At 38.8% G+C, this 13234-nt stretch overlaps 1 protein-coding gene across 12 annotated transcripts in view; it reads left to right on the forward strand.

The window, feature by feature from the left end:
* map4k3a (mitogen-activated protein kinase kinase kinase kinase 3a) overlaps positions 1 to 13234 on the forward strand; it is a 229454-nt gene that overhangs the window by 108366 nt on the left and 107854 nt on the right. For all 12 annotated transcript variants that reach the window (XM_048536080.2, XM_048536081.2, XM_059648405.1 and 9 more), the window contains exons 8-9: positions 632 to 704; positions 3767 to 3898. In XM_048536080.2, the coding sequence (XP_048392037.1) occupies positions 632 to 704; positions 3767 to 3898 (205 nt within the window). The remainder of the gene's footprint in view (positions 1 to 631; positions 705 to 3766; positions 3899 to 13234) is intronic.

A 13234-nucleotide genomic window follows, 5' to 3' on the forward strand; every position in this document is an offset into this window, starting at 1 on the left:
GGAGGTTGTTGGGGTAGTACGTGAAGACGAGGGAGATTCTGTTTTGGTTGTTATTGCGGGGAGGGGGTGTGAGGGATGAGTTGCGAGAAATGTAAGAAATGTAATGGTTGAGGGCGTTTTTGACCACCGTGGAGGGGAAGATCCTTTTTTGAGATTTGGTTGAGGATCAAATACATATTGGCCAGGATACTGGTGATTACTTCCTTGCTCCTCTTTGGTGTAGTGCTGTGGGATCTTTCACAGATACCAGAAAGGGTCTTAGTTTAATATTTTATTCAAAAGAAATAGCTCTGCCCACAGTGCAGCACTCCTTCAGAAATGCCTGGACTATTGACCTTGATCTTTTCGTATAAGCCCTGGAGTCGAATGCAAATCTGAAACCGCCTGATTCAAGCCAAGAATACCAACAACTGGACCCCAAATGGCATTATTAAGCACAGCAATCAGTAATCTGAAGTCACATTGATTGCTGTGATGAATCTAGTGTTATGATAGAGGTACAGGCCCAGAGCATGACCCAGAAAGGAAGAGTGAAGGATCAGTACCATAAAAGTACCTCTGAGATCATTTGCTTTTCATAAAATTACTACATTTTGTTAATATCAGTAATAGCCTATTATTCACATTTCAGCTGATTTTGGAGTATCTGCACAGATTACTGCAACTATAGCAAAAAGGAAATCATTTATTGGGACTCCATATTGGTAAGGTTTGTTCTTTTATTCCATAATACTCTTTGCATCTTTATTTGTGAAGGTAACATTGTTTGTCTCAATAGCTATAGTATCAAATAATGTGTTATTGCAGTACACAACAATGAATGCTGAAATAGACTTAAATATATCTACAAGGGTAATTTGAAGACTGCATACTTTATAAATTGTGAATACATTTTTTAAATTGATGAATCCGTTTTAGTTCCTTAATCTTTTTGCACACTTCGGGCATGCAGTAATTTAAACTGTGGTGTCAAAGTCATTCACAAAGTAATTAACATGTTTCTTCCATATTCAGAAAGTAATTGCCCACATTCTACCTGGTTACCTGCTCATCCAAGGGAACCAGCCAGCTTTCTGTACTCATAAGACAACAGAATAAACTCATATGTAAAAGGAATTTCATTTATATTGTATGAAACCAAGAAATTGCTGGAAAAGCTCAGCAGGTCTGGCAGCATCTGTGGAGAGATATCAGAGTTAACATTTCAAGTCCAGGGACCCTTCCTCAGAACCCTTCTTTGGGTCACCTTGTTGTATGATGTCCTCCATAAAACCTAAATTTGTCTTTGTCAAGATATTGTTCAGATTTTTAGAAGCGATCTGTGCAAAATCTTTGAGGGGCATGGAATCAAAATGATGGTGGCTAGTGATTAGTTGCATTTGCTAGAATTTAGCCTTTTTCCCAGAGGTAACAAGATTATCTTTGGTACTTGAAGAGGAAAATCTAAATCGATGGGGAGAATGGAGACAACGTTAGGTCGCGGATCTCTATGGAAGTGTCATGGATTTTCTCTTTCCTTGAGCTGCATTTTTCCATATGTATTTCTTTTCATATCTTTTCTTCAATTCCAAAGGTGTTGTAGAAGGTGCATATGAACTTAGTGAATTTCAGCAGTTACTAGAGATTGCCAGACTTCTAGTTAAGAATAAGAACAAACAGACCTTAATGAAACAAACAGACCTCTGCAGGCCTTAATCTGGCTGCAGCAGTGACAGCAAGGGAAAGAGGAAAGGGATTGCTTTTGGGCCGAATGTTTTCAGCTGACTGTGATGGTCAGATGCTGTTGATGTCTGGGTCAGTTCTTATTTTGGTTTCAGAAATCATGAGCAATTTACAGAAAAGTTCTTTAACTGGCTTTGTAGTGTCGTGTTAAAAGTTTGTGTGACTGGATCGCCTCTTAGAAAGTGTAATTTGCATTTGTATTCTGCAATCAGTTCCTATTCTAGAATATCTGCACTGAGATATAGCTAAATCTGAAAACCAGCTGTTAGTGCACATTTAACTATCATTCTTTCTTGTCCATGGGCCATGAGGACAGATTAATTCTAAAAACAAACTCAGGATTTTGCCACAAGACAATTTTGTTTTATTTGATAAGAAAATTGAACTGTCCCAATGTGCTAACTCATCATTCAGATAAGATCGAAGGTTTTAATGATTTGATGATTTCTTTGTTTATGATACTTGGAGCTTGTCCTGGTGGTTAATTGTCATAAAACAATTGTGTTGAATAATTTTGTGATGTGGCCAACTTGGTGATGGAATTAGTGGAGTCATTAGTTGCTTGCTTAAGTATTATACATGTGAAACCCTTCATTGCTGTTTACAGTGGGCCAATATTGGTAACTTTTTAAGCACATAGTGTTAAGAGCAGAGATGCAGCTGGTACTGGATCCTTTCAGAGTCATATGTTAGCAAAATACCTGAATAACAATAAAAAATACGTACCTTGTAAGATATTCATTTTTCATTGTGTGATAATATCAAACACTTCGTCAGCCTTTGAGGTGTTGAGAGTTAATTTGTTTTATAGGTAGGAGCCAGTTTATGTTGATCACCACAGCAGATCTCGTCAGCTCCTGGTCCTTGGAGTTTTAGGTCATGTGAGGCAAAAAGATTTCATTATTTCAAAGTAGTAAGCAAATTGCCATGTTGTTTGAGAATGTTATGATTCACAGATTGCTAAGTTCTCTACCTTGAAGTACTTGTTATTTAATGTTTTGTGAGCTTCAGAGTTCAGGAATATGTCGAACATGGATGTTGTTAGATTTCATGGCTTCGATTGTTATAGAGGAAATGCCCAATTTGTATCAGAACTGGGCAAGTCAGATTCCCAACTGGAACCTTAACACATTACTAATCCAAAGGCTTCTCAGCAGTTTGGAACTTGATACATGCCTCCTGTCAAATGACTTTGGAGCTCTAATTGAATCAATCTGGAATTTTCTCACCCTAAATCCTCTAGGTAGTTCCCCAGGAACTCTGAATAACTTCATTTTGCTTGGAATTGTGGGTATTGTTGCTTTCCCCTTCTTCCAGTTGTCAACTTGTGTTCAGCAAGCAAAACCAAAATGCACATATGCATGAACCTTCCGTTACATCACCATATCTATCATAGAAACAATTCTTGAAGTTCTTTTTAAGATGCTATCTGTGTAATTTTCTTGTACTCAACTATTGATTTATTTGTCCTGCTGAACAATATCCTTTAGGATATTTAGTATCTAAATGCGCTGTATTTTTTATGTTCATCATGGAACACCGTTGTTATTTCCTCTACCTTTCACCTTGATTTGTGGTGGATCTTCCTGCCATACATCGAGCAAAGCCACAAATGTTTGAATCCTGTTTCATAGGCTGTGTGCATCATAAGTCTTAGCATGATTGTACAAAAACTTCTGCTCCTGTTCCCTTGCCTAAAGTTCTGTGATCAGTTCTGGTGAGAGTTAGTTGTCTCTGAGGAGGTGATTCATTGACTACTCCATTAGCACTTACTTGGATGAATGACATGTTTCATTTCAAATACCTTCACTTCATTGAGCAACCTTAATGGAGATGATTTTCATTGTGAAGTATATAATTGGTTGTGATTTTGTTAACAATCGCTATAGAGCTTATAGCAGAAATTAAGTTTCCAAGGCATTTACAAGTATTTAATAAATGCGAGATTAAAAATAATTAGGAAAATATTTTGCTTTTATTCATCTTGCATGAAAATTTGAAAACAGCAGGGCTGTGTAAATTGTGAACTTTATTTGTTCTCCAGGATGGCCCCAGAGGTCGCAGCTGTGGAGAGGAAAGGAGGTTATAACCAACTGTGTGACATCTGGGCAGTTGGCATAACGGGTATTGAGCTAGCTGAACTTCAACCACCAATGTTTGACTTGCATCCAATGAGGTAAGAACCAAAACAAGTCCTTTACCACCTAAAGACTGGTCTCTGTTTTGCGCTGACAAAATATATTTTACAACTTAAATGTTGATTTTTTTGCAAGACACAAGGGAGTTATACCACTAGGAAATAAAGTTGGTGAACACCCTGATTGAGGTTGTAAAATTTGAAAATATCACTGAAATAATGATATAACCTGCAGCAATGCAGACTTGTGTTTTGTGGCTTGCCAATATATGATTAACACTGTTTAGAGAATGGGGGTGATAGTAGAGAAATGGAGATGTCGCTGATTTTGGAAATCCATTGGCTTAGGCTGGTGCTGTGGGGCAGTGGGTTCAAGATGGTTTCAAATCTCACCATGGCAGCTAATGGAATTTAAATTCAATAGCTTATTTTAAAATGGAATCAAAAGTTAGTACAGTAATGGTGACCATAAAGTTATCATTGCTGCAAAATGATGTGCTTCAGGAAGCGAAATCTGTCATCTACCTGTTCTGTTTACAGTTGACTTCAGATCCATTGACCTTTAACTGTTCTCTGAAGTGACAGATTGAACCAGTCAGTTTAATTGCAATTAGAAGTGGAAAACAGATGCCATCCCTTGAAAGAATAAATACAGTAACCCAATTTAAACAGTAGCTACTTTATGCAGGTTAAACTGCAAGTCTAGTGATCATAGGTGATTGGGTTCTATGCAGTACTTGTCATTTATATGACGATTAGGAAAATTGGATTTTGACAATGTCAAAACAACTGAGTTAATTTGTATTTTTTTATATGTTAGTATATATCAAATTATGTTACATCACCCTGTCAGCTGCACTGTTCCTTAGAGTTACAGCTAGGTGGAGCTAGTTTTGATGTCTTCAGTACTTGTAATTTAATAAATTTTAAGATGTATTTTTTTCCAGAACATTTATTGTGGTAAATAAAGCGGTTGTATGTGGTGCTGATAATTTCAGTGTTAATTAATGAGCTATTGGCAAAATCGTTGACACTTTAAATTGCATTTTTGAGTGAAATGAATTATTTAAGCTTAGAGCATCATGACCCAAAATTTTTTTAAAATTTTGCTATTATTTTCTAAAACTATGCTTAACATTTGTAAAATAAACGTTGTGGGGGGGTGGTGGGAAGCTGCAGTCCTTGAAAAACAAGGACATCTGGGATGTTTGGGAGTGGAATGCCTCATCCTGGGAGCAGAAGCGGCAGTAGCAAAGGAATTCAGTGTACCTGGCTGAAAGGTCGTCGTCAGTGACGTTTCACCACTTTGGCATCTGCTTGGAGCTTTAGTGCATTCTTCAGCATGCAATCCTGGACCATGGACTGATTGGGCAGACCAAAGAACAGGTTGCACTGAGTTGATGGCACCAACTACACTGGAAGGATTGATTGTGATGCGCATTTCTGTTAGCAACCCATTGAGTACAGAGTCCTGTGCGATCAAGTTGCTTGGGGTAAAGCTGAACAAACATTGTTGTATCCCTTGTTCTGGCAGCATCTGCAAAAAAAAAAGAGGCGTTATCATTTCAGCCCAGTGACTTTTCCTCAGAACTCTGGAAGGGTCACCAACCCGAAACATTAACTTTGATTTCTCTTCACAGCTGCTGCCAGACCTGCTGAACTTTTCCAGCAACTTCTGTTTTTGTTTCTGGTTACATCATCTGCAGTTCTTTCGGGTTTTATTCTCTTGCATCTCTTTTGAGATTTCCTTTTACACTTTTTGTCCACAAGTCTTTTCCCCATCCTAGCCACCTCAAGAGTAATGTGCAAACAGGGGTAGGCTCCAGTCACATAGGAAGGATCTGAGAGCCTTTTTCACCGTCAGCCAAACTGTCTTATTGTTTGGCTGTAACTTCTGGCATTGTGGCATAAAGCCAAGTGACTAATAGTCTGTATGGGGAACCAAATGACAGGATCTACCATCTCCTTTTCCTACAAGGGCTTGTATGTTATGTGCTGATCACTGCCTGATAGACTTGCGGTTAAAGGTATTTTTCTATGGAACCTTCTTCACAAAGGACAGATCGTATAGCATGACTCTCACACTTGGAGGGTTCTGTGACAACATGGCCAAACTCATTCTTTGCAACTTGTTTAATTGGTAAGACCTCAGCCTAGTAAGTTTTGAGAAGATTTGTAGCTCAGGTTGAGGTTCTGGATGTGAGTTTGCTCGCTGAGCTGGAAGGTTCATTTTCAGACGTTTCATCACCATTCTAGGTAAGGTTGGTGATGTCGTTTCCTGCATTTGGTGATGGCATCACCAACCCAAGGAAACCTAAACCGATAAATAGAAAGTGGGACGTAACACCAGCGCTTCACCAGAGGCTCACTGATGTTACCTAGAATGGTGACGAAATGTCTGAAAACGAACCTTCCATCTCAGCGAGCAAACTCACTTCCAGAACCTCAGCCTCATAGTGCCACTTGTATAGGGAGTTTCTATGCATAGCTATGCAACTGGCACAAAATGCCCAGATTCGGATGGCCGCATTTTGGCTGTGATTCTTTAGTGTTCTAAATGGAGTTTCAAGCATCATGTGGCTGTGAAAATGGTACACTTTGACTTCCAGATACAACAAAAGGTAGTTCAGGTGAGAATAGGCCAGACTTGGACCACTTACAGCAGCACTTTATGCGTTGCAACTGATGATCTGTGCTGTACCCACAGTGGAAGAGGAGTGTTGCTCTGACAAGGACAGTTTTTGTTTGACTATGGACAAGGTGCTCCTTTCAGTTCTTTTTTTCATGCGCAGTGCTCACCTTAAAAAAAAAACGCCAACAACCTTTACAGTCACCACCTCAGATGATCAGACCTGTCATTGAAGTGGACAAAGGATCATTTGGCCCAGTTCTCGAGCATGGCTCTTCCTTTGATGTGTCTTGGGTCTGAGGCCAAATTGAATTGGTCTCAGGTGCCGTTTGTCTATACACAGACAGTGGAATCAAGCAGAAGATGGTGACATTGTCCATATTTAGGGAGGCATTCAGGTGAATGCCTATTTTACCTATTCTAGCGGCACTGTCACTGCCAGCTCATAATGCTGATCAGCGCATCATAGTTTATAATGAATCTATTGTGAAAGAACAACAATTACATTTCCAAATTTATGTTGAAAGAAAAGGTGACACAGCATTATTGGCACAATGGTTATGTTTCCTGCTAAGATGTCAGACTATATCCTCTGAGAAGAATTCAAGGCCAGTATCAGAGTGCGCAAGATTTGTGAATAAGAGTGCTGTAGTACTCTGTCTGCAAACTCAAATGTCAAAGTCTGCCTTTTAAACTTGGTGATCAAAATTTTGATGTTTCACTGTTCATCTGACATGGAGAGAAGAATGAGTATTGAGTGGATGATTTTAATATGCCAGCTGTTAGGATGCCTTTGGTAGTACTGGATAAGTCACATCGGAAAGTGCAATCTGGAATGAGAAAACAAGAATTTTTTTTATTTGTACTATTTGTTTACCATATTTGTCAGTCATGAAATAGTGCTAGGCATGGTGGCTCAGTGTTACGCTGCTGCCTCATAGCATCAGGGACCCTGGTTCAGTTCCATCCTCGGAGTTTGCACATTCTCTGTCTGCATGGGTTTCCTCTGGGTGTTCTGGTTTCCTCCCACAGTCCAAAGATGAGCGAGTTAGCTGGATTGGCCATACTAAATTCTCCATCATGTTCAGGGTTGTGAAGGCTAGGTGGGTTAGCTGTGGGATTACAGGGATAGGGTGGGGTGGAATGTGTCTGGGTTGGCTAATCTTCAGAGTGTCAGTGTGGATTTGATGGGAAAAATGGCCTGTTTCCTCTCGGCTGCCGATATACTTCTAACAAAAGAGTACCAATGTTTCTGACACAATAAAAGAAGAGAACACTTTCTGACCATGTACATGAGTACATGTTTCTATGTACTCAGCTTCCTGTTTTCTGGTTAGTTTCACTCATGTCACTTGGAATTTTTTTTCTGTGACCTTGTTTTTGGGAATTACTAGCACTAGCAGCAACTTTGCTATCTGACTGAGCTGCAGTTAGCCTGACTCTCTGGAAGGTTCTGTCTTTGTGCTGTTGGACTCCTGTTGTTAGTCAGCACTTTTTTAAAGAACTGTCTTGTTCCCTTGTTTATGATGCACTGAACTATCTACTTCAATGATTTTGAAAACCTACTTCGAGATACACATTAACAGAACTACAGAAAACCTGGTGCCACTCTCAGAAGTCAGTAATGAAACAAAAATGATGCACTTTTTAAACACCGTATAGAAATAGTAAGTAAACTTAAAGCTTTACATGATTCTGTCCACTTTACAACCCAAGTTACTGAAAAATAACAGTAGTACATCATTAACCTGTGCACAGCAAACAATGAATTGCTGAAAAAAAACCCAAAGAACTGCAAATGCTGTTAATCAGAAACAAAGCCAGTTCTTCAGAAGAAAGGTCACTGAACCCAAAAACATGCATTTTGCTTTCTCACCACAGATGCTGCCAGGTCTGCTGTGGCTTTCCAGGAATTTCTACTTGTGTTTCAAGATAGGTGGTCTCAAGTGGTTCCACCTTGCCAAACTTTGATTGTCTGGGACATATTCGCACTTTGTTATCTCTTTCTTTGTGGACATCCTGCTTTTATAAATGATGTTGGAATGAAATTCCCATTTGTGGCAGAGTTTTCTGTTTGACGTGAGGCTGTCAATCAAATGATAGATGTGCCGTCTGGTGAAACAGATAACTTGTTCTTGCAGCCAGCTGCATAGATCCCTTAAAATGGCCACCCAAGTGGACAGGGTTGTTAAGAAAGCATATGGTGTTTTGGCTTTCATTAACAGGGGGATTGAGTTTAAGAGTCGTGAGATCTTGTTGCAGCTCTATAAAACTTTGGTTAGACCGCACTTGGAATACTGCGTCCAGTTCTGGGTGCCCTATTATAGGAAAGATGTGGATGCTTTGGAGAGGGTTCAGAGGAGGTTTACCAGGATGCTGCCTGGACTGGAGGGCTTATCTTATGAAGAGAGGTTGACTGAGCTCGGTCTCTTTTCATTGGAGAAAAGGAGGAGGAGAGGGGACCTAATTGAGGTATACAAGATAATGAGAGGCATAGATAGAGTTGATAGCCAGAGACTATTTCCCAGGGCAGAAATGGCTAGCACGAGGGGTCATAGTTTTAAGCTGGTTGGTGGAAAGTATAGAGGGGATGTCAGAGGCAGGTTCTTTATGCAGAGAGTTGTGAGAGCATGGAATGCGTTGCCAGCAGCAGTTGTGGAAGCAAGGTCATTGGGGTCATTTAAGAGACTGCTGGACATGCATATGGTCACAGAAATTTGAGGGTGCATACATGAGGATCAATGGTCGGCACAACATTGTGGGTTGAAGGGCCTGTTCTGTGCTGTACTGTTCTATGTTCTATGTTCTATGTTCTATATTCAAATTCTTGTTGTTGACAATGCAATTTGTGACATGGGAACAACTGACACCAGGATAGTTATTCCCTGTGGTCTTTCCGAGTGGTACTTATCACTTGTATATGAGTATGAATAAATCTTTCAATGGCAGTAACAGAATGTTTCACATAATTGGTTGGAAGTTAAAACATTCTCTAAAGATGAAAATATGTGAACATCCTCCCTAGAAATATACTGCAATATGTCATTTCCATGTGGAATTAACTTGATTTTAATAGTGTCTAAAAATAATTTCTAAAATGTAAAATATTGAATCCACTTGATGGTATGTTGCCTGGGTGACTTTAACATACGTGGAGAGTGGATAAACCACATTAGCAATAAAACTGAAGCAGGTGGCTTCCTGGAATGTGTACAAGGTTTATTTTGATGACTGGTATGTTGAGGAACCAACTGGACAACAGGTTATTGCAAATAGGTTTTTGTGCAATGAGAAGTGGTTAATAAGCTAATCTTGTTGTGAGAGGACCTTGAAGAAAAATGTCATAACGTGACAGAATTCTTCTTTGGAATATTTCACTTTCTATCCCAATCAGAAACCAGAGTCCTAAGTTTAAACAAAGGAAACTACAAAAGTATGAGAGTGAGCTGGCTGTGTAAACGTGAGAAATGCAGGGGTTCTGGGTGGGTAGCTCTTTGAAGGGTCAGTGTGGACTCGGAGCCGAATGGCCTGCTTTTACACTGAAGGGATTTTATGATATAGTAAGTTTCAGCATACACACCATGAAAAATGCGAACGTATGTGTAAACTATATGTAAAAAGCAGCATGCTAATACAATTCTCTCACCTTAAAATGATCTTTCTTAATATTTGAAGCTGGCAATTTAAGAACGGACCTAGTACACTTGTTTTCTTTCTCTGTTGTTTGATACTAAAAATGGCAGCTTTTTAATCATTATGGGTCTCCTTTATAACATAGAGTATAAATATTTAGCTGAATACGTTTTGGATCAACATATGTGGTTCCCTCTAGAAATTGTTGGATACCATTGATTTTTCTCATTTGAAAAATAAAATGCATAATTAGAATCAATCTAAAACCAAAGAGCTTTGACTTAGTTGAAGTAGTATATAATTCTCTTGAATGGCCTGAGGAGGATAATGTCAGCCTTTTTGTGATTTTGGATTATACTTCATTTACTCAGGACATGCAGACACAGGCTCTATGATGTGTTAAATTGTGTTCATAGCTGTTGTACACTTACTTGTTATTTCTTGTTGAAACTGGATGTCATGCAGAGTAGTTAGTGTTAATGGTGCAGGTTCATACATTCGCCTCCTTCATACATTGGTCACTAAGCATTTATTCTGCTTTGATGTTTGAACTTTTCTTGGCCCACTATATCTGATTCCTCATATTTATGGATTATCTAATGAATAATTCTTGCATTAATGTTGCTGCTGTTACAGATTTCTTGCACCATAACACAGCATGTAGTTTTTAGCACAGCAGTTTCCAGTGACTTTAATCATATTTATTAATCGTTAAAGATTTGTTTAGCCCTTTTCATTAGTAATGCTGCCTAATAAAAGTATCTCCATAGTCAACGACCCACAAGAATCCTCTGTACGAACCGAAAGAACTGCGGATGCTGTAAATCCGGAACAAAAACAAAGTCAGAACTGAGGAAGGCTAACCGGACCCAAAATGTTAACTCTGTTTTTTCCTTCATGGATGCTGCCAGACCTGCCGAGCTTTTCCATCACCCATCAACTTTGTTTTTGTTGCCCAAGAATCCTCTGGTTGGTTAGTTTGATTTGGATGAAAATGTTCCAGCACAATCTCCGAATATAGAGCATAAGTTTAAATTTCTGAATTTGGAGCACATATCATTTTGCCGAACAATTTTGCTGACCATTTGAGCTTTACCTTCTACTGAGCCCACCACAGATGTAGAAAGTGACATATTAAAGCCGCAGAAATCCCTAGCCCTATTTATTTTATTTCCTAGCAAGGTAAACTCAAATGTTCTAAAATACGGTGACATTGATGTTAAATCATGCAAGTTTTACAAATTAGTCCTATTTTCAATATTCCATTCATTGTTTACAATTAAAATTTAGAGGCCTACATAGCAACTTTGTTATTGCCACAGTATGGTGGACCCTCTGACATTCCAGTCATCATCCTGATGAAATAGTGATCCATGCCATCTGTTATTCACCTACATTAATGTTGTGCCAAATAAAGAAGTATTCTACATTTATAACATGACTATTTCCCTAATGTCAGTTTACCTTTTGTGTACTACTCCCAACGATTGCAGGGGAGAGTAGACTTAAAATTAGTCAGGAGCAAAACTTGCAATTTGTCAGGGTAGCAGTGTCATCTAAGCTCTCAGACGAGAAGGACATAGACTGTGTAGAGGCAAAAGGTTTTTAGATTAGAAAGGCATCATGTGTCAGCACAGTCTTGGCGGACCAGAGTCATTTCCCGTGCTGTACAGTTCTTTGTTCTTTAACAGGGGAAAAATGATGAGACAGAACAAAAGGTTTGTGTGTTACGATGGAAAACTGCTTTCAGATCTGCATGAAAACTGGGTGACTGCATCTCCAAAAATCATTCTGAAGCCCTTGCTGTTTTTGTTATTTTAGAATATCTTTACATACTTTTCCTGTTGGGAGCCCTTGCATGTGAATTCAGCAAAAACAACTAGATAGGAATAAAATGGAGTAAGCAGAGTACAGGAGAACATATTTGGGAGAGATGAGAAGCATGACATGAACTGCTAGCAGGTGTATACTTATTTTATCTTTGAGTGACAAAGAACAATAGTAAAGCTAGAATGAATAAGGATAATTGAAAAAAAAATTAGTAGTTAAGGACAAGATATGAAACACGAGAATAATAGATGAAGGAAAACAAGCAGAAGCAAAATTCTGGGCAGGGGAAAGCAATCTGGAGGGGTGAATGAATATGTAAAAGTTTTGCATGAGTGAAGAAACCTAAAGAAAAATCATTAACAATTATATTATTGATGGATGCTGTTGATGAATTAACCTAAAGGGGAAAAGGAATGATAAAGATGGTAAGAAAAATGATCTATGGGAGATGTCTAATCAGGGTAATTGTTCCTCGCATACACTGAGGAAAGATCACGGGACCTGAAATGTTAACTCCTTTTTTTACTTTACAGATGGTGCCAGACCTGCTGAGCCTTTCCAGCAGATTTAACCTCAGGATCATCATCATCAACATCATGATAACTGGAAAATTTGTTTTTGTTCCTGATTTAAAGCATCTGCAGTTCTTTTGGTTTTTAATAGTTCCTCACTTCATTCACTTCAATTTGGTCAAATCAGGTTGTGAACAGTCAAATTTCACACTTCTATACTTAAGCATACTTATTATTCCATTTATTAGGAACAAATTACTGTAGATGCTGGAATCTGTACTGAAAACAAAAAATGCTAGAAATCGCAGCAGGTCAGGCAGCATCCATGGAGAGAGAGCAAGGAGAATCATTTAGACTTGAAAAGTTAGCTTGCGCTCTCTCCATGGATGCTGCCTGACGGTTGTGATTTACAGGCATTTATTAGTTATGTCTTATCATTTATTTATATAATTCCAGGAGACAATGGACTTGGCAGTATTATTGCTAGACTGTTAATCCAGAGACCCAAATAATGTTTTGGGCGCCAAAACATAAGTTGCTAAAAATAGCTCAGCAGGTCTGCAAACATCTGTGAAGGGAAAAAAACAGTGTTAACGTTTTGGGTCCGGTGACCCTTCCTCAGAACTTGATGCGTTCACATCCCAGTTCTGAGGAAGGGTCATTGGAACTGAAATGTTAACTCTGTTTTTTACTTTACAGATTCTGCCAGACCTGCTGAGCTTTTCCAGCAACTTCTGTTTTTGCTCCTGATTTACAGCATCTGCAGTTCTT

This window comes from Stegostoma tigrinum, chromosome 9, assembly GCF_030684315.1.
Source record: "Stegostoma tigrinum isolate sSteTig4 chromosome 9, sSteTig4.hap1, whole genome shotgun sequence".
Classification (NCBI taxonomy): domain Eukaryota; kingdom Metazoa; phylum Chordata; class Chondrichthyes; order Orectolobiformes; family Stegostomatidae; genus Stegostoma; species Stegostoma tigrinum.